General features: G+C 40.7%; 2 protein-coding genes across 11 annotated transcripts in view; one reads left to right on the plus strand and one right to left on the minus strand.

Moving 5' to 3' along the window:
* Positions 1-7,142, minus strand: part of KPNA5 (karyopherin subunit alpha 5) — a 22,433-nt gene extending 15,291 nt beyond the window's left edge. For 2 of the 6 annotated variants that reach the window (XM_074819273.1, XM_074819271.1), the window contains exons 1-7: positions 6,989-7,124; positions 6,106-6,194; positions 4,663-4,796; positions 2,230-2,331; positions 2,048-2,147; positions 1,155-1,249; positions 186-317 (exon numbers count right to left, since the gene is read on the minus strand). In XM_074819273.1, the coding sequence (XP_074675374.1) occupies positions 186-317; positions 1,155-1,249; positions 2,048-2,147; positions 2,230-2,331; positions 4,663-4,796; positions 6,106-6,121 (579 nt within the window). In that variant the 5' untranslated portion in view covers positions 6,122-6,194; positions 6,989-7,124. Of the gene's footprint in view, positions 1-185; positions 318-1,154; positions 1,250-2,047; positions 2,148-2,229; positions 2,332-2,446; positions 4,013-4,662; positions 4,797-6,105; positions 6,195-6,988 lie in introns of those variants that run through there. The other 4 variants (XM_074819276.1, XM_074819275.1, XM_074819274.1 and 1 more) reach the window with 4 other exon arrangements.
* Positions 6,760-17,723, plus strand: ZUP1 (zinc finger containing ubiquitin peptidase 1). Of its 5 annotated transcripts, none has more exons than XM_074819281.1 (9): positions 6,760-6,893; positions 9,689-9,805; positions 10,634-10,743; positions 11,543-11,711; positions 13,660-13,848; positions 14,162-14,330; positions 14,956-15,107; positions 15,500-15,720; positions 16,912-17,723. In XM_074819281.1, exons 2-9 carry the CDS (start codon positions 9,724-9,726, stop codon positions 16,957-16,959), a joined length of 1,140 nt encoding a protein of 379 aa, XP_074675382.1. In that variant the 5' UTR covers positions 6,760-6,893; positions 9,689-9,723; the 3' UTR covers positions 16,960-17,723. The 5 variants fall into 5 exon arrangements, with proteins under 5 accessions (XP_074675382.1, XP_074675380.1, XP_074675378.1 ...); XM_074819279.1 differs by lacking the exon at positions 6,760-6,893 and adding an exon at positions 7,210-7,599; XM_074819277.1 differs by lacking the exon at positions 6,760-6,893 and adding an exon at positions 7,210-7,599 and having other exon boundaries at positions 15,572-15,720.
* Positions 17,724-18,002: the final 279 nt, after the last annotated feature.

The following is an 18,002-nucleotide window of genomic DNA, read 5'->3' on the forward strand; positions in this document are numbered from 1 at the left end:
ACTTGAAAGAATCAGAGGGAAAAAAAACATGAGGGAAAAAATATACTGAAGGTAAATTTTTTATCTTCCTGGAGCCAGATCAATGGGCAAACGGGGCTCAAAACCTTTGTAACCACACATATCCCAAAAAATATTTTCATAAATGAATTTTAAGTAGTTATAAAACACCCCAAGAAAACATTTACCTGCTCCTGTACATCTTCATGTTCTGAACTAAGCAACTTAATAAAAATTGGAACAGCTCCAGTTTCAATTACAACTTTGGTGTGTAGAAAAGTTCCAGATGCTATGTTTGTCAAAGCCCAAGCTGCTTCAAACTGTTGAGGAGCACAAAGACAACCATGTTAAACCACTCACAATTCATGAAAACCAATTCACAATTCGTGAAAAACAGTTTGTCATGAAAGTTGCAGAGGTTAATTTTCCAACTTTTTTTCCTTTCTACTAAAATGGTTATTATTATTGTACTTTCTATACAATAATTGGCATTGACAAAATCTCTATTTAATAAGAACCTTCAGTATCTAAATTATTTTTAGGCTTGGCTTGCAGCACTAACTTTAAGGAAGATTTCAAATCGCTATTAACCAGTAGAAATCCCTTCTGTTTACTCTATATCGAGTTTAATTCTTCTAGTATGAACTTACACAAGGCCTAAGTGCTATCGCATGGGCTACCACAAGTAGACAGAACTAGATTCTCCTATCGTTAATTACATATTTTTCATAGATTTTCTAAGAGGTTTTCATACAAGTCTTCCAGTTTCCTGTATTTTTTTTTCCTTCTTTTCTAAGATTTCACCTGAAAAGTACTACAATATACTCAACACAAATAAAACAGATTCTGCTCACACATCAGTGTTGATGATCCTAATACACCACTCTGGAAACCCTCCTGAACACATTCTGCTTTCAACACCCAAGTATATGACCAGCTGAATATATAACCCCAAAGAGTACTATGAAAGTCACAAGAGTCAAGTCACAATTTCAGTGGCAGCAACTGACAGTTTACACAACTAAAATTTACAGCTTCAGTGGTTAAAAATAATTTGGTTATTAAAAATTATTTCTTTTTAGGCACATGGTTTCCAAAGCTCTTTTGGATATTTCTGATCCCATTCCAAACCCCCAATCAGTACCAGCCAAACTCACTTGCAGAGTATAATTCTCATTCCTCTCTAGAAATTTCACAAATCTCTGTACTACTCCTGGTTTCTGTATGACTTCATCTATAGGTGGATTAGGCTCTAGGGAATAAAAACAAACATATTTGTGTAAGTCTAAGAAAAAAGACCAAATAAATTACTTTTTCAGTATGACACAAAACATGAATATGATTCTCAGTTCCTATCATAATTTTTAGCATTCAATCATTTTAATCTCAAATGAAAGAGCTAAACTTTTGACTTTAGAAGACTGCAGGATCATCTCCATAAAATGCTACAATTTAGTAAACACACTATTATGTATGATAATAGTAACATATACTATTATCCACTGGCATGTTAGTAACACATTACAAAACACTGTTCCCTCAATCACTAGCTGAGGTCAGTGGAAAAGCAATTATGATTAGATACTATTTTAAATGACCAAGCATACTTTTACCTAATATGCTATACCAATACTGGCATTAATTTAAGACTGCATATCTTACAGTCTCAACAAAAACAAGTTACAACTGTTCTTTGGCAGCCATATAATTTTTCTCCCCTCAATTACAGAACAAGAATCAGAAACTGCATCACTGCAACAAGTACTGTAAGTAATGTTAGTGTGCAGTTGATTACTGCCCTGGACACTTCATTCAAAATATCCTTGCTTTTGTTACTTTGTCTGAAAGACTTAACATTAGAATAATGAAGCTTTCTGTATTTAGCCATTAGGTCGGAAGAGACTTGGCACAGTTTCTCTATAAACAGAACTAGAAGTTTCAGCAAGCTCTATTTTCAAGTAAAACAAAACTAACTGACTCTAAGACTAAAATTCGTAGTAACAACACAGAAGGAATGAAAAAAAAAAAAAGTCAGGCAATATTTATCTACCTTTAGATAGCAATTTTCTGAATTTCTGAGTTGCTGTGAGCTGCTGATCAGGATCATCTGAGAAAATCATCTGCACCATATCTACTGTAATAACTTCTTCCTAAAAATGAAAGGCAGATTTCTTACATCTAGTACCATGCACATTAACAGATAACATTGTAAACACACTCTAAAGTAATTACCTCTGGAATAGGTACAGTAGAGCTGACATCAGGATCCTGAATTGGACTTTCTACCATAGATTCTTCATTTCCCGGGAGAGAAACGTTTCGGCGTTTAAACAGCTAAACAAAGAATGCATTTTTGGGAGACATTAGAACTTACCATAGAGTGGGTACTGATGACATACACTTCAAGAAATGCTTTCAGCAAAACAGTCAGAGTATTTCAACTACTCACCTTTCTACTCACCCATGCAAATGGAATTCTATATGAAAGTTTAAAGAACATATAGGAGAAAAACACTGCTATATCTGTATCCTGATAAACTGCACTGCAACACTTCAGAGAGACACTTAAAAACGGATGTTCCTTTTAATTAGCAAAGATCCATACATTTTTCAATATGTAAGAAAAAGAACATAGATCTTTTTACTTGTAGTCTTTATCCCTCACAATTAGCATTTATTTTTACACAGGAAACAGTATTCAACAAGCTACTTTCTCCTTTTTTAGTTTATAGTCTAAAATCATCAACACAGAGACAATGTTTGTGTTTCAACACACTGCATTCCTCCCTTCAACAGAAGGTCTAAATAGTAGGTACCTGCTTTGCATGACCACCAAACAGTACCTGTATTTCATATGCAGTTGCAGAAAGATTGAAATGGGAACATTATTTTAATATAGCTGGAGAAAAAATAGTGCAGCTTCAAGGTGAACTTTTAAATTATGTAACATTGAACATTCTCTATGTCCAAAAATCACTTTATAATTGGCTGCATACACTGCCTGTGCTCAAAATACATACCTGCACTGTAGTATTTAATATGCTATGTTTAATGAGTGTCTCTTCCATTTTCTGGCATACAAGCAAAACATTCACATTAGCCGGTTTTCTTCTAGAAACCAAACCTAAATTTTTATCTTTAATCCAGTACTACACTTACAACTACTGTAACTAACAATTCTAAGAATATTATGTTGGTATCCTTAAAAATAAATGTTAGAATCTCAGTCCATTGACTAAGATTTTGCCTTTAAGCATAACAATGAAATGTCCTACTAAATCCTTATGGGTTTGTCCTCTATGTGTCTACAGACACCTAGATTTTTGCTACTGTACATGTCCAAAACTGCAAAAGCAACTCCATGTTTACATCTACCCATATTTCAAAGAGGAACCTAAAACAAGCCATTCTCTCCCTTGTTCAACACACTTCTGGATTGACCACAATCCTGGACGTAAACAAGGTTTAATTGCATTTAAACCCACAAAGGAAGAAGAAACAACATTCCTCTTTTGGAAGACCAGCCATTCTTTCTAGCACTCAACAAGGACACGGAAGCTCTTGGTTGAAACGTATAAACTGTTTTTGTTTAGGATCATGGTCTATCTACCAGTTACAATTTCTTCTGGAGCAAAAGCTGTCTCATCTCCCTGCATAAACTTGTTCTCCCCAGTTCAAGAAGAGCTGAAAAAAAACAGTCCAACAAATTAAGATCAAGGAGAACATAACAGTATTCTCATTGTTACAACAGTCAGCATGGGAGAGGAAATACCTATTACTTTCATAATATATCTAGGGAGTATTTACTGCAAAATACACAAACAAAATTTTCAGCAGGAACTGCAGTGCAGTTACCCATTCACAGGTAAATGCTCCAGTATCATACTACTTCTTACTCTTACCTCTCCGGCCCAACTAATTTAAATTCTTTTTCCATGCAGTAGCACCACTTTCCCAGGAGAAGGGTAAGCATTCCCACCTCAGAGAAGACTGTAGATCAGTGCCTGGGACACTCTCTAGGTTGTGGGAGACAAATTCAGCCACTTTAGACCAAGCAGAAAAACAAACTACATTCCTTACTTTCCTGGCAAGAAACTACTAAACATTTTGGTAAAAAGACCTACCACAAATCATTAAATTATACAATGTTCCATGTACCCTGATCACTAAAATTCAATGAGGACAACTGTAAATGTTATATATAATAGTTCAGGGATCACTAATTGGTAGCCACTTTGCTAAGTTGTTGTAGAAAAGCTCTTGGAAAATTTGAAGTATGGCTTCAAAGATGAAAATAATGCTCTCCCTTCTAAGAGTACAACTTTGGCCCAAACTCTGGAAGAGAATACAAGGTTTCTAATCCTTACTGCAAATAAGAGCATCCTTTCAGCCCAGTCTTACATGTTTAAACCTAGACTAAGGATGAAACTTAAGACACAGGTCTCTCCTCTGCATGCCCTAGTGACTTAAGAGGGCTTCTGTTCACTTTTTTGTTTTACGATCCTATTGAGAGGTGCCTAATGCTCCCCAAGACTACACAGAAAACAGACATTCAACCCAGCGCTCTGGATTTGGCTCCACAGGAGGAGTCTGCTCAAGTCCTGTCATATATCTGAATTTAGCTTCACAAGCACTTAACAGTTAACAGCTCACCAAGATACTTACCTGTTCTTCCCTTTTCTGTTTCCGAAGCTGGATTCCTTCCTCTTCTCTTCGTCTGCGCATTTCTTGGGGATTAAGTGCATTATTCTTGTAACTTTTCATTCTGAAGTTATCTTTACCCGGGCTTGCCATGTTGTCTATTAAAAAAAGAAAAATTACTCCAAACGGCCAAACCTCGCAAGGCAAACCTGCCATCTCTTGTACTGCAGAAGTACCTACAGCAGCAGCTATATATTCCTGCAGCTGCTTGCAATACCCAGTCCATCAACAAAAGTCTCTAAGGTAGAAATCAGAGAAAAATCTTTGCCTAGATAGGCATTTCCAAACCGCGGATTAAACTACAGATCATCTCAGGGATGAGATACTTCATTAAAGGGCATAAGATACTGCAAAAAGAAATTATGGGCCTTATGAAACTGAACTGAGAAACAATAAACAAAAACATTACATTGCTAAATTTTGATTGTCAACAAGTAAAGGAATTTGTTTCCTCCTCTCATGAAGACATTAAATGTATTCAAAAATAAGGAAAAATCCAAGAAGAGAACCTGCAGTAATTGCTGCTTCATTTAATATCTTACTACATTGTTTCTTGATTTTTTTTTTAAGATACATAACACAGGATCACAAACATAACACAGGATCTAAAGGTTATGCTGCATTTCCTTCTAAAACTGTACGCAGAAAAACAAATTAAGGGTCAGCAGCACCCAGACAGGCATACTCTTTTCCATTTTAAACTAATAAAATGATTGACTAATTCTAATTAACACCTCTTTTGATGGATTAGAGGATTAGAACCTGACTGTCATTGCAGGCATATCAATTGTGTAAAGATAAAAGTAATAGAACATGATTCTGTCACTGAAATGATCAAACTGACTGAAAGAGATTGTTAATAGCATGGTGCTTGTTTTGGAAGTTAAAACTGTAGCCTTCATCTGAGAAGTAACTGTCAAAAATATGATTTAAGACTCTACACTAACTCTTCACTTGTCTGGAATTCTTCTACAACAGTAAAACATCTGAACTACAGCTCTTGAGCTGTGCACAATTCTCTATCAACTGCCATGCTGGGACTATTTTTTTTCTTTTATCGGCAGTACCAAGGACTGCTGAGAAATAAACACAAGCTATGAGAGGAAAACAGTCTGAAGACTTAGGCTGACATCAACAAGACACTTACAAGGACTCAGCAGCCTATTTCACCCAAACACATTTGCTCCACAAGAACCTTAGTAAACTACTGCCACCTCTGGACCACGATGCTGAGTGTGCCACAATTTAAAGCAATCTTCTAGTAATGGTCATGTAACTTTTGAGGTACAATTTAAGAAGATAATCTTTCAACTGGCTTAACGAGTCCTAGAGCATCCTCACTTCCTTAATCATTCATGCCTTGCTAATTTAATTGCACCAATAAAACTGTCAGGCCAAGCAACGAACCAAGTAAGAGAAGCATGCATCCAAAGTCACCCAGTTTAGGTCACCAGCTCTACAAAAGATGCTCAACTGGGAGGAAGGTCTCATCCAAACTGTTTTCAAAAAGAAAAGTTTATGAATATATAGCTTCATTCCCCTCACAAGGATTTTGGTATACACATCATAAGGCCAAGAAGACTGGCAGTCCTCGATCTATTCAGGCTTCATGACTTCTGCATCTAAATCCAAGGAAGCCTGTCCTTCTGCTCTGCAAAACTACACTCGTTTTAACACTAAATCCCTCCACCCACCACATCCTGCACCTCGCCCACTTGTTGTGCCTAGACTAAGGCCTATCGTACCAATAGTGGTTTTTTCTCCCTGCCTACATAAGGCTCCCTAAATACCGCGCCCTGCAGCACCGCCGCCCCCTCCCGACCGGCAGCGCCGGGGGAGGCCGGACGCCGCCCGCTGGCTTCGCACCGGCCAAGAGCCTGGTGCAGGGCCCGGTCAGATGGCAAGTCCCCTTGCTGGCTGCTCGGCCCAGAGGACACCCACCCCGGCCACAAAGGGAGACTGGCGAAGCTCTTCACACACACGCCCTGAGGAGGGTCCCCTCCACCAGCGGTAGGGCAGGGGAGCGGGAGGACGGTAGCCCTCTGAGGAAACGGTGGGGAACAGCGCGGGAAGACCCCGTCCCAGCACCGATCGCCCCTCCTGGCGGGGACCGAGCTGCCGCGCGCGGCAACGCCCCGCTGCTGCCAGCCACCCCCGAGCAGGCAGGAGACCGGCCTGCGCCAGGGAGCCTCACGGTAAGGGGCACCGCACCGCACCCCGCGCCGGAGGGGGACGCGACCCGTCCTGCTCCTGCCCTTACCGCCGGCTCTCAGCGCTCTTTCGCTCTTACCCATCGAAGCGGAGATCGCACGGCGCCCAGCCGCCCTCCGAGCGAGAACACCCCGCTCCGCCCCGGAGCGCGGCACCGGCAGCCGATCGCAATTCAAGATGGCGGACGCCGCCCCGCCGCGCGCCGCACTGGCCGGGGGGCGGGCCCCTCCGTTCCCAGCAGGCCCTGCGCGCACAGGCACCCTGCCCGGGCAAGGAAACGACCCTTCCCAGCAGGCCGTGGGTGGGGCGGGGAGTGCGGCGCGGCTGAGGGCGCCGGGCGATCGTTCCGTTTCCTGGGGCGGGCCGTGGCCGTGGTCGGCGCGATGCTGGTGTGCGATGTCTGCGGGCAGGCGCTGTCTTCGGAGACGGCGGTGCGGCGGCACCTGCGGCGCACGCACCTGGGCCGCCAGCCCCGCTGCCCGCTCTGCGGCGCCGCCGCCGCCCCGGACTGTGAGGAGCTCCGCCGGCACATCGAGGCGGCCCACCCGGAGCCGGGGCCGCCGGGCGCTCGCCGCCCCGAGCTCGCCGAGGGGCTGCCCGAGTGCCCGTTCTGTGGAGAGGCGGCGGGACGGGAGCTGGAGGCGCACGTCAGGGCGCGGCACGGGCACCTGTTGGGCGCCCCGGGCACAGGTGAGAGGCAGCGGCGGGGGGCGTCGCGCCCGGGCCCCGCGGGGGTTGGGACTGGCCGTGGTTGCCCGGGCGGGGAGCGGAGAGCCCCCCTGCGGCGCTTTGCCGGTGTGCCGGGGACCGACCGCCCGGCGGCGACGACACCACGTCGGGGGCGCTGCCTGCGCGGCCCTTCGCCTGTGTCCTCATCCCGGCGGGTGCAGCGGGAGAGCTCCGAGACCGGCCGTGGGTGCCGGCAAGGGGCAGCGCCTGAAGGCGGTAGGAAGAAGTCGCTTAGAAAGGGACAGTGGGTGAAGGCGGTGGGGGTGCCACTTGGAAAACCTGCTCCCGAGCAGCACTAGAACGCTAATGCAGATGAGCAGGCGAACCTGCAGTGTTTTGCACGCCCAGCATACACCATCCGTATCAATGAAAGTAAATTGTAAAGCTTTTGTGTGACAAGGAGGTGGTTTTTACCTGTTGGACGCTCGTGTGGTCGCAAAGGCTTGACTGCCTCTTGAAGGCTCATCTTTGATAGGATCATGTTGAGCGGTTGCAGTATGCATTAGGGAAAGGCAGTTTTCAGTTTGAAATAGAGATTTAGGAAAGATCCAGCACCAAAGTATCCTGAAGTACTAAAGGTTGGTTTGGAGATCACAAGGATATGTTTGGGGGAATAAAGTTGGAGTAAGGAAAACAGTTATTTATTCGACAACTTTGTTTTATTTTAAGTGTGGTCAGAATTTTATTCTGACGAACTGTCCAAAGTTGCTGGTAGCTATTTCAGAAACTTAGTAATGGCATCTCTTGCTAGTGGGTAATTCTCTTAGAAGACTAACACTCTTGGTGTCACAAGCTTTTGTATACTGACAAGAAAAACTAGGGAGGATGAAGATGCAGAATGTGGCAGTATAATCAACCACATTGCATAGTCTGTGATTAAAAATATGTTTTTCTTAAGAAAAAAAACCAACAAACCATAAAACAGATCTTAGCATTGAATAATATCTTACTTCTGTGGGTATAAATAATGCAGAGCTTGAATAAATAACATACTTGCCTGCATGCCAATTTCCTATTTTAAAAACAGTTGGATTAAGGGTGTTTTGGTTTTTTTAATGTACATAGTGTATTTCAGGAAACTATATGTTTGCAGTGTTAGGCAAAATGTTGCTGGTGAATTTAGGTTATTATACTATCAAGTTTCCCTCCAGCCAGTCATGAACTTTTAGCTTGGGCAAATGCTTTCCAGAAACAGCTAACACAGCATATTAATTCCTGTATTTTGTGAACCGGGGAAGGTGCAAGTAAAATCCAGGGACGCAAAAGAAGGGCAATGAAGATGGAGTCAAGCTCTTCTCTGTGGTTCCTAGTGGCAGGACAACAGGAAGTGGACACAAATTGAAATACAGAAAATGCCATTTAAACACAAGAACGCTTTTTTTTTTACTGTGAGAGTGGTCACATAAGTTATCTAGGGAACTTGTAGAGTGTCTATCCTTGGAGTTAGTTGAAAACTGACTGGAAAAAGCCCTTTGTAACTTAACCTGTTTGATTTGACCCTGCTTTTAGGGACTAGATGATCTCCAGAAGTCCTCTTGGACCTTACCTATTTTATTTGGTACTCTTCAATAATAATACTAAAACTGCAGAAAGAATATTTATTTGAGGAGATGCAGAAAGACCAACAAAGTAAGAATGACAGCACGTTTTACTTCGTCCTTTCTGCCCATCAACTGCTGTGTTACTGCATTAATATTAAATTTTTTAAGCAAGTGTTCTTTTGTTAGCAGGACGGATCTTTTGATTAACAGTTTGATATTTCAGACTACACATTTCTTAATACAAGTATTATCATAGCAAATTGTGATCTATATGGGGCAAAACTTGATTAATTGAAGGAAAATATGTCTTGTCAGATATTTAGATACAAATTCTTAAGTGGTTAAGAGAGTAACACCTGTTTAGAATTTGCTGCCTTTCACTGGGGAGTTTCAGTGGCAACACAAAATTCATTACTGAGTGTTTATTGTAGACTGGATATCAGTTTAGGGGGGTCATTCTCACAAAAACAAGGAATTGCATTAATCAAGAAATTGCATTTCTTTTTCAGACACAGAAAATAGTGAACAGCTATATGAATGTCCAATGTGCAGTCTTACATGTACAAACATTCAGATTCTTGAAGAACACGTGGATTTGCACTTAGAGGAACATAGCTTTTCAGAAGGTACATGAAAGGATACAGGCTTGATAATACTTGAAAGCATTTCCAATTATTTGCACATTGCAGTATAGAATCTCAGACAAAATTTAAACTAAATGATTACTTATTTAAAAAGAGAACTGGACACATACATAATGAAGATAACATAGCTAATAGCAAGTCCTGTCACTTGCCCAAGTGCTCTACTTAATTAAATATGCTAAAAGAAATCTTTGTGCATGCTTGTTAAGTAAATGCACTGTATGTTAGCCAAAACTAACACTTGGAGTGAAAAATGTTTAAAAGACAGCCATATTATACTTTGTTTTCTAGCTCTATATGAGGTTTACATACATGGAATTTGAGTCATGCATTCCAGTGTGGTGAGCTGAAAATCTATAGCTTATGAAAACTTCTTTTTTCCCTATCCAGTTGTCTGATCCTAAATTTGTTTTTGTCACTTTGTTATGAGACTGCTGGCAATGATCCTAGAAGCTAATAAGTGTGTGGTATTCAAGAAACTGGGACTTCTCACTAACAATTAAGTGAAACATAGGAAACAAAAGCTGTTGTCTTAGTAGTAGAGGTACATGCATTATTTGCCAAGTAATTGCTTCTGTAACTGCACAAACTTTGTCCAAGTCAAGAGTCTGAGTCTTGGTAGACTGAATGCAGTCAGTCCTGTTTAGTGTTTGTTGCTAATAGCTCAAAATAGCTCCTAAAAGTAATTCCCAGTTGTGTTTGTGTATGTCTGCTTAGAAAAGACTCTTTAAAAATTAAATAAATGATCCATCAAAGCATTGTTAACTTCCTGATCAAGTCTTCTCTCTTTGGAATGTTATCCCTGGGTAGGTGGAAACATAAGAGATCTAGAACTGGCTCAACGGCTCCAAACTGAAGAAGATAAACGGCAGAGATCAGAGGAGGAGAAGAGAGAAAGGGAAGAATTTAAAAAGCTGCAGGTACAGTATTATTTATAAATGGTAAAATTTTGAACAGTTTTGCCATTAGAAGCTGGGTATCTTGGAACTGTAATGGCCTGGAACAGCTGTACCTGGTCAGACCTGTGCAGTCAGACAGGCTGCGTTGAGGTAGTGGTGCAGGAGTGGGTTGCAGGCAAATGCAAGCTCTCAGCAGCCCCCATCCTTGCACGGGTGCGGGGCATGCCTGCCTTGAGCTACTTGGCTTTACTGCTTTGAGTGGTGCTGGCTCAGGCTGAGGCGAGGGGCTCCCTGCACACGCCCTGCTGCTCTAACCGGGGGCCCGGCATGCCTGCTGCCTTGTACTGTGCTCCACCCAGCTCTGGTGCTCTGCCTTGCAGTGCAGCCTGGAGCGTATTCCCTGGCAGAGTACCTGAGGCCCTGAGCATCCTGGCTATCCTCTTCCTGGTTACCATCACCTGCTCCAGTGACCACTCCCCTGCTAGGGCCTGCTTCCCTCTCCCTCCCACCTGACAGCCTGAGAGTTCATTTCCCACTCTCACAACCTCCTGGCCATTGACTGCCTCTCTGCCAATGGCTCTCTACCCGAGAGGGAGCAGAGGGATGTGCCTGCTCTTCCAGGTATGGCTTTCCTAGTCCCATGTTCCTATTGAGGAGTGAAGCTTGGCCTTTGTCTGTAAAGTGTCATAAAGCTGAAGTTTTTATGTCTCACAATTCACTATTTTTCAAAGTTACTGATTGTGCATGCAGCTTCTCGAAATCACTAAATGTGGATTTTAAAAAAATATGATTTAAGTAATGCACATTCCATCCCTAACAGAGACAATATGGCTTGGATAATTCTGGAGGCTACAAGCAGCAATTCCTAAAGAATATGGAAAGGGAGGTTGATAGAGGAAGGATGCAGCCTTTTGAATATCACAAGAGAAAAGCAGACATGATGGAATGTTTGGCTTTTGGCATAGATGATGGGAAAACAAAGACCTCAGGTAAAAATGTTGAAATTATATACAACTAAGACTGTACTTTTTAGACCTAGGTTGTAGTGACAAAACCTGTATTTAACAAAGTATATAATTGTATGTTTTATATTAGTTGCATCTTAATTCTAATCTGTATTTTCTAGATCAATCTATACCATTTTAGTCCTAAACTAGTAAGGAAATTAAAGCTTGGTATGTTTCTAGACTTCATTCTAACCAGAAGACTTTTTTTTGTCTTTTTTCTTCTTTTTTTCTATGGAACCTTGGAACCAAGTTGTCTGGTTAAAGGCCCAAATACAGTATCTATCAAAAGATGCAAATGTCTTATTACAAGTTGGTTGTCCTTGAGCATATGGTCGTTCACTACTTAGTACTCATTCATTCATAACCTAGTGTAACTGTTAAAATTTACAGTAGCTTTTTATCTTGTGTTTCAGTTAGTTGTAGTACTATGTAAGCTGGTCCAAGGTAAGCACAGTGTTCATCTGATTGCAAAGTTCATGAGAGAACAGGGAGGAGTAGGCATCTACTTGATACATTTTCTTTGAAATGTTTTATAATTGGTACAACAATACAGTGCCAATGCATTTCTGTGTCCCTTTTAAAAGCCTTCCTTGTCTTTACTTGCCAAGACCACAGTTCAAAGGTCTTTTAGCTTACTGCTAGTAGTTCTAGCTTACAAAATATCCATTTGGTTCTTGACAAGTAAAATACAATTTATTCTATAAAATGTATTGAGTGAAAATAATACATGCACTTGCAGCCAACTGTATCCTGGGCTGCATCAAGAGAAGTGTGGCCAGCAGTTGAGGGAAGTGATTCTCCCCCTCTACTCCACTCTCATAAGAACCCATCTGGAGTCCTGTGTCCAGCTCTGGGGCCCCCAACATAAGAAGGACATGGACCTGCTCGAGCAGGTCCAGAGGAGGCCACGAAGATGATCGGGGGGCTGGAGCACCTCCCTTATGAGGACAGGCTGAGAGAGTTGGGGCTGTTCAGCCTGGAGAAGAGAAGGATCCAGGGAGACCTTATAGCAGCCTTCCAGTACTTAAAGGGGGCCCACAGGAAAGGTGGGGAGGGACTCTATCCGGGAGTGTAGGGATAGGACGAGCAGTAATGGTTTTAAACAGAAAGAGAGTAGATTTAGATTAGATATAAGGAAGAAATTCTTTGCTGTGAGGGTGGTGAGACACTGGAACAGGTTGCCCAGAGAAGCTGTGGCTGCCCCCTCCCTGTAAGTGTTCAAGGCCAGGTTGGACGGGGCTTTGAGCAACCTGGTCTAGTGGAAGGTGTCCCTGCCCATGGGAGGGGGTTGGAACTAGGTGACCTTTAAGGTTCCTTCCAACCCAAAGCATTCTATGATTTAAAGTTTTCATTCTTGGTAATGATTTAGACATCAGAGAGAAATTCAGAAAATAATCTCTGATGGCTATGGAAAGATTGTCTTCACAATAGCATGGCAATAAAGAGCCTTTGAGAATTTATATATACAAATTGGAGAGAGCATTCCCAAGCATGTTCCTTCATTTTCATTAATTTTGGGGGAATTAAAGGATTATGTAGCATGCATAAGTATTTCCATGTTTTTAAGGGGATGTTGTACTGGAGGTAGCAGGGACATAGAAATGCTTTGTTGGTGACATTACTTTTTCATTGTAATAGTTCCTGCGCATATCACACTTTATAATGTAGTCCAAGCTGTTTAATTTAAAATATTGTGTAGCAGCTTGAATTCTGAAAGCTTCGTAGTACATAAATTCATCAAAGACCATTGAAATGAAATAGGTGCAGTGTCCACTGGTTTTGGGTCCTACATGCAACGTAGGATCACTTAGAAGTTTTAAAATAAATTGTCTTAATCTGTATGTGTTCCAAGCTGGGGAAAGAATCTTTTTCTGGCAAATTTTGTAGTTAATTTTACAGATTATAATCTTTATATTTGGTCTTCTTTTAGGAATCATTGAAGCATTGTGCAAGTACTATCAGAACGAAAACAAAGATGTGAGGCGTGTATGGCTTTCAACAGGAGTAGATCACTTCCACTCATCTTTAGGCGACAGAGGCTGGGGTTGCGGTTACAGGAATTTCCAAATGCTCCTTTCCTCACTGTTGCAAAACAGCTTGTATAATGACTGCTTGAGAGGTATTAAAACGCTGCCTTTTTTTTTTTTTTATATACATTGGATGACAACCTACTGACTGATGTTTTTTTACCTTTTCATTTACGCAGCAAGGCTTACTAGGTCAATGATACCTATTAAATGCTTGTTATACCACTGCATCTTTACTGTGGAAAGAATCAGAGGGGTGAATGCTGTCAAGGCATGATGTGGCTGAAGTTTTACCTTTAGGTCTTTTGGTGCATCTTTGTATCATCAACAAAGGAAGCTGAATATTTTTAATTAATAGACTATTTCAGTAACTGTAACCACAATTCAAAAGCTTTTCTGTTCCAGATACTACACTAATTCCTAGTATACCAAAGATTCAGTCCATGATTGAAGATGCCTGGAAAGAAGGCTTTGATCCTCATGGGGCATCTCACTTCAACAACAGATTACATGGTTCCAAAGCATGGATAGGAGCGTGTGAAATTTATTCACTGTTAACCAATCTCAGGATAAAGTAAATACTGCTTTTTGTTGTTGTTATTTTTAAGTGCTGGTTTAAGTGTTGTACCTTTAAATGTCAGAATTGCCAACAGTGCAATGACAAAGCCACCTTAGGGGCTTTAAAGTTAACCAACCTATAAACAGATCTGATTTAGCATAGCATAAAGCTGTGTAACTACTTATGCAGGTACCCAAATTGAATAACTACGTAGATCATTGAGACTTGGTGAAGAATTATGCCACATATGCATAAAATCAAACATTGATTAAAAACTTAATTGCTCTAGAAGCTTCTTCTCAAGAAGAATCTGAATTTCAGCTACCCACTTGCATAATTCTGAAAGCTGTTAACTGGATTTTCTAGTATATCGAAAGCTTCACAAGTTCTTGTTAGACTGAACAGAGTAGAGTGTTTGTTAAAGAAGAAATCTTCCAGTTTTGAACACTATATATTGCATGCTTTGTGTCCCCTTCTCCTGTATTAAAAAAAAAAAAAGGTGGTAGTGACCACTTGATGGCTGTAACTGCTGTTTACAAAGCATTCTTGGTGCAGGAGGAAAGGACTGAGAGGTGGAAAAAGTTGTTTTAACAACCAACCAGCTTGAAATCTTGTTGTTTTCATTCTAAATGTTCTGTAGGTGTCAAATCATTGACTTTCACAAGCCAACTGGCCCTATGGGTACACACCCTCGATTATTTGAGTGGGTTTTGCATTACTATTCTACAGATAATGAAGGTGGTGCAAAGGTATTGTGTACTTCCAAACCACCTATCTACTTGCAACATCAAGGTCAGTGTCACAATATGCTTGTTTCTATTCTCTTTCTTTGTATGTGCTGCATATTCAGAGCAGCATTTTACATTCCTTCTTAATTTACGTACAGAGCTGCATATTCAGAGCTGCAATTCAGAGCAGCATTTTACATTCCTTCTTCATTTAATTGAAGGCATGGCTTTATTTCCTGTTATTTTTTTAGTTAGTAAGAGTAGCATTAAAGTTTGTATTTTTATTGTGTGGAAGACCTCGATGTGACTTGAATCTCAACTTTTTGACATCTGCTCTTTGCTTATAACTCCCTTATTCAAATTTCAAGTAATATCTTCCTTGATCTGAAAATTAGTGTGCCACAAGGAATGGGATTTATGTGTTTTTAAAATACAGAAACTCTATTTTGAAATTAGGTCATAGTCGTACTGTTGTTGGAATAGAAGAGAAGAAGAATAAAACCTTATGTTTGCTACTGTTTGACCCAGGATGTCCTTCCCAAGAAATGCAAAAACTGCTAAAACAAAACAGCGATGGTACTAGTCTCAAACTACTGCGGAGATTTGTGGGTAGCTTAAAAGAAAAGCAATACCAGATAGTGGCTGTAGATGGTGTGCTCTCATTGGAAGAGAAAGCTGTAAGTATTGAAGAAAATAGTTTATGTCTATGAAAAGTTTAAGAGGATCTCTTCTTGGTTGCATGGTTATTTTTTTTTTTCATGTCTTTGCTCTCCTCCTTCTCTGTTACTTTCTGCTTACTCTCTGTGAATTGAGTCATCCCAGGATATCAAGGCTAAAGAAGTTTTGCATGTAAATGCATGCCATCTTGATATAACTGACAACTTCTAAATCTTTTATGAAGCTTGCAGCTGTTTGCACGTGTAAATTATGTGGTTTTTTCCTTTTCATTTTCTTACAATATTTTTTCCTAAATAATTTATTGAGGGCATATAAGGTACTTACAAAGCATCCACAGTTCAAAATTATGTTCAGGGGGTTTTATTGCAACTTTGTAAAGCTACATGGTGTCTATCGGCCTTTGATAGTTGAAGAACAACACGTACAGATACTGAGGCCTAACCATCCAGTGTTTCCTCAGCTTTGACACTAGAACTAGTGCATTCTGCTTTCTGAAAGTAGTTAGAACTTCATATATTTAAAACAGAGCTCTGAGCAACTTACATGCTTGAGCTGTTGGCATTTTTATAAATCCTATCCACGTGTTTCACTTTGGACATTGTAACTTTCTAAGACCTTAGAAGTTTTCAGCTGAATGTCAGATGTAAGTTTTGTTTCTTAGGCTCTCTCTTTCCTACACTAACAAATTGATTCTGAGGACCCATGTTCTGATTCTGTGATGTCTTATCAGCACTGTTCAGCATGTTCAAGCTTCAGGACAGAATTTTATTTAAACTATGAAATAATGGGTGACTGAATCACCTGCTCAACTTTATTTAATGTCTGTATATTGAAATAAGGTATTGTCTTAAGTGTTTTCTGGCCTTGAACATGTTAAATATCAGTGAAACACAGCCATCATATCTTCCTCCTACTGCAAAAGCTTTAAAATTCAGGACACAGTAAAAAGAAGAGTGTTGTGTGGGATTTGTGGTGGGGGGGTTGTTTGGTTTGGGCATTTTTTTCCTCTTTTCAAAGATTTGATTTATATCTAAAAATATTAGTTATTTAGAATTTTGTCTTGAAAGCTCCCGTTAAGATGAACTATGACCCCTTATACTTGTTAAGCTTACTAAACTACTAATTTGGAAAATGATCTTTAAAGTGGGATTTTCGTTCATTAAGCTATTCTTTCTCCCCACTTTTTTTAGGCTCGCTGCCATGCTTCTCAGGTCTTGACATCAGAGAAGATTCCTTAAAGGATGCCTTTATCACTTCTGTCTGGAATTTGCTGAATGAAAAATATTAAACTTCTGGACTGTGACCCTAACTCAACAATTTCTAGACCTAAACCATGTCTCCGAAAATGCTTGGGGTCTCTGGAGCAGCACAACACTGGAGTAAACATTTAGTTTTGATGTTCAGTCAAAACTGTCATCCTGATGAATCTGTAACTCTGAAGTATTACAGTCCTTGTAATTTGGTATTTTCTTAGTTGCTTAAATTACTAAGTAACACCCACCATCCCATAGCAAACTGTGCACCATAGTTACCTGTCAATAAGCAGTGGATAAAGATACTATGGAACTACTTTATTGGAGTGCCTGGTCGTGGTTTACTTCTGTAAATATATTTATGCTGCCTCTGAGGCCAATGCTCTATTTCTCATCAAATTTGATCAACAAATATCTATTATGCCTCAGCAAATTCTCCCTCAACTATTTGCTAAGTACAGACAGTTCAGTGATTTCACAGTACAGTCTGTTCCATCAGGGATTAGTTTACCACTGAACTTCTTTTCAGTTAGCTGGCTTCTCTAGATGTATCACTTGTAAACACAAACATGTGTGCTTATGAGGTGGATCAGTGTTAGCATTGGCTGTGCTGTCTAACATAGTGGTGGAAGTGGGATGTCCAGAGTGGGACACGTGTGCTTTAGGGGTTACCCAAGGCAATCCATTGGGGTATAGGGAGAAAATATGTCTTTTGTACCATGAATAAATAAAATATATTTTTAAAAGTTTTTATTTCATCTTTATTTCACCCTTAATTTCTCTTTTTGTGTATGTTTTATATCCCTATATTACCTATATCCCCTAGGTCTTGGAGGCATCTTAAAAGGACGTTTGAACTGACTGTTGTCTAGGGCCTCTATTGTGCAGGGTTAATGCCGTATAAGAGACTGGAGCTGTCTGCTGAAACAAGTATCTTTGGGTGTTTGAGGCACTCTAAGACACACTGCTCTGGCTGAGTGCAAGAGTCATGCCTCTCCAGCAGGGCAGGTAGAGGCTGGGAGAGGTTG

The sequence above is a fragment of the Strix aluco genome, chromosome 3 (assembly GCF_031877795.1).
Source record: "Strix aluco isolate bStrAlu1 chromosome 3, bStrAlu1.hap1, whole genome shotgun sequence".
In the NCBI taxonomy this organism is placed as follows: domain Eukaryota; kingdom Metazoa; phylum Chordata; class Aves; order Strigiformes; family Strigidae; genus Strix; species Strix aluco.

Bases quoted from the DNA above. Each gene is read 5' to 3' on its own strand.
- ZUP1 (XM_074819279.1), top strand. From the start codon at position 7,293: ATGCTGGTGTGCGATGTCTGCGGGCAGGCGCTGTCTTCGGAGACGGCG. The intron at 11,712-13,659 runs GTAAAAATGTTG...GTCTTCTTTTAG, and splicing joins TGGGAAAACAAAGACCTCAG to GAATCATTGAAGCATTGTGC. The intron at 14,331-14,955 runs GTAAATACTGCT...AATGTTCTGTAG, and splicing joins TTAACCAATCTCAGGATAAA to GTGTCAAATCATTGACTTTC.